At 28.2% G+C, this 2,500-nt stretch overlaps 2 protein-coding genes across 2 annotated transcripts in view; one reads left to right on the top strand and one right to left on the bottom strand.

The window, feature by feature from the left end:
* The window catches only part of LOC125035172 (low-density lipoprotein receptor-related protein 4-like), a 178,386-nt gene that overhangs the window by 128,890 nt on the left and 46,996 nt on the right, over positions 1–2,500 (top strand). The gene's annotated exons all lie outside the window — the stretch shown is intronic.
* LOC125035211 overlaps positions 1–2,500 on the bottom strand; it is an 8,532-nt gene that overhangs the window by 4,746 nt on the left and 1,286 nt on the right. Inside the window, exon 2 of the mRNA XM_047627457.1 lies at positions 212–342. Within this exon, the coding sequence (XP_047483413.1) occupies positions 212–299 (88 nt within the window). The 5' untranslated portion in view covers positions 300–342. The remainder of the gene's footprint in view (positions 1–211; positions 343–2,500) is intronic.

Genomic DNA, 2,500 nt, shown 5'->3' with positions numbered 1-2,500 from the left:
ATAATGAGAGATTATCTCCATAGCAGGACAAGAGATTATATTTTATCACTTAATTGATTTACGGAAAGGGGAGACAAACAATTTTTTAAAAGGCCGTTTTCTATGAAGAGCGTTCCCTACCCGCTCATCCACTTTCCTTCATTCTTATTCCTTATTTTTCCTTCATTCCCTTCTCCCCCTCCCCCCCAACCTCTATTTTTCCCGAGTTTACCTTCCATGTTGTTTTCTGGAGCCGAGCGAGCGTGGATGCCAGCCAGAAACAGAAGGGCGGCCAGAAACACACGAAGATTGACCTCCATTGCGTTAATTCCGGGAGTTATTCAGGGGAGACTCAAAAATTAACTGAAAAAAAAATAAATGAATAAGTAGTTGCATAGTTAGATAAATAACTACATACATTAATAATTAGATAAATAAATTAATTAATATGTAAAAAAAATTAAAGAATCCCATCGCCCCATGTGGCAAGAATACATGCCATGCCCACTGTAATACAAGTTTATTTATTGTATTTACACATAGATGGCTCTACAAGTTCTTAATCACCACATAGCCAGTCATTGGAACTACGTATCTCACCTGTTTACCCTTTCCTTTCACTTTTGGAAAGGGACTTTTGTATCAGTTCATTGTCTAAAATATTTCACAAACAATTTAAAAATCATAACATCAATAACAATAACAACAATATCGATAACAATGGTATTAATAAGAAAAACACATTTTCCCGACAATTCAAGGAATGGTGAAATCAGAATCCGTAACTAGGGCCTACTGATAGACTCCTTGCCGGCTGAGCACATGTGGAGCCATCTGTATGTATCAAAATTCAGCCAAAAAATACAGGGGACAGAACATAAATCCGTGGCGTTCGGGTTAATAAATATGTAAATAAATGAACGAATTCATAAACATATAAATATATGAATGAATTAATAAACATGCAAATAAACGAATGAATGAATAAATAAACAAATAAAATAGGTAAATAAATAATCACACAACACATCAATAATAATAAAAAATATCACATTTCTTTATAATCATCCAGTCAATTGTAACAATAATGCACACAAACACTATGATCTGTATCTACACCTCATACTTACATCAATAAATCGTAGACACAACAATCCCACTATAAATTAGACAAGTTTATTAGAAGGCGAGACCCATTATTAGGTAAACTTCCTCTGTGCAATATGTTACTATTTCCTGTCTTTTATCAGTAAAGGGATGTTGCAACCTGCCTTTTGCAAACTCCATGAATTGCATATTAAGAACTGGCGGTGGAACGAATGTAGATAATACTGGACAATTAAGAGTCAATTTGTTTACTTGTATTGGTGATTATATATTCTTGTTATTGTTATCATTATTACTATTTTCATTATTATCGTTTTAATCAAAAGGATCAATATGATTTTCATTATTATTTTTTATTATTATTGCATTATTGTTTTTATTATTACCATTTTCATTATTATCGTTTTAATCATAATGATCAATATGATTTTCATTATTATTTTTGATTATTATTGCATTATTGTTTTTATTATTATCAATATTGTTATTATTATTATTATTGTTATCATCGCCATTATTATTACTATTCCTATTATTATTATTATTAACATTATTATCATTATTATAATTATAATTATCATCCTCATCATCATTATTACTACTACTACTATCATTATCATTATTATTATCCTTATCATCATTGTCATTAATTTTATCATTACCATGACTGGTATCATTATCATTATTATCATTATTATTATCATTATTAACATCAATAGTATCATTATTGTTAGTGTCATTATCACTATTTCATTTAATGAGTATCCTTATTATTATTATTTTCATTATCATATCTATTATTATTATCATTATCCTTATTATTATCATAATCATAATTATTATTTGTATTACTATTATTATTAGTAGTAGTTGTATCATTTTTATTATCATTATTATTATTATCATTATTATTATTATTATTATTATTATTATTATTATTATCATTATTATTATCATTATTATCATCATCATCATCATCATCATCATCATCATCATCATCATCATCATCATCATCATCATCATCATCATTATCATCATCATTATCATCATCATCATCATTCTTATTCTAATTATAAATATCACTATAGTTATTACAGTACTAAATTCAGTCTATAACGGATATGAAAATACTATAAGATCTCGCCATAAACTGACTTCACGAATTTGATATTTTCACGGAAGTTCGCGTTCTTCATTTTGGCGTGGCTTACCGCTAAAATAAAGCCTGTATAAAATTCGAGCTAGCGATTAGATAGTGTATATTAAGGCCAGTTATATTTTTCTGAACGCATCTATATGGACATGCGCAAAATTGAGGAAAATCATTATAATAATAACGATATGATAATGATGATAGTAATAACAGTGATAATAGTGGTGGTAATATTAATTAATGATGATGATAATAGTGATG

This window comes from Penaeus chinensis, chromosome 2 (genome assembly GCF_019202785.1).
Source record: "Penaeus chinensis breed Huanghai No. 1 chromosome 2, ASM1920278v2, whole genome shotgun sequence".
NCBI classification, from domain to species: Eukaryota; Metazoa; Arthropoda; class Malacostraca; order Decapoda; family Penaeidae; genus Penaeus; species Penaeus chinensis.
This window is presented reverse-complemented; position numbering and strand designations above follow the sequence as displayed.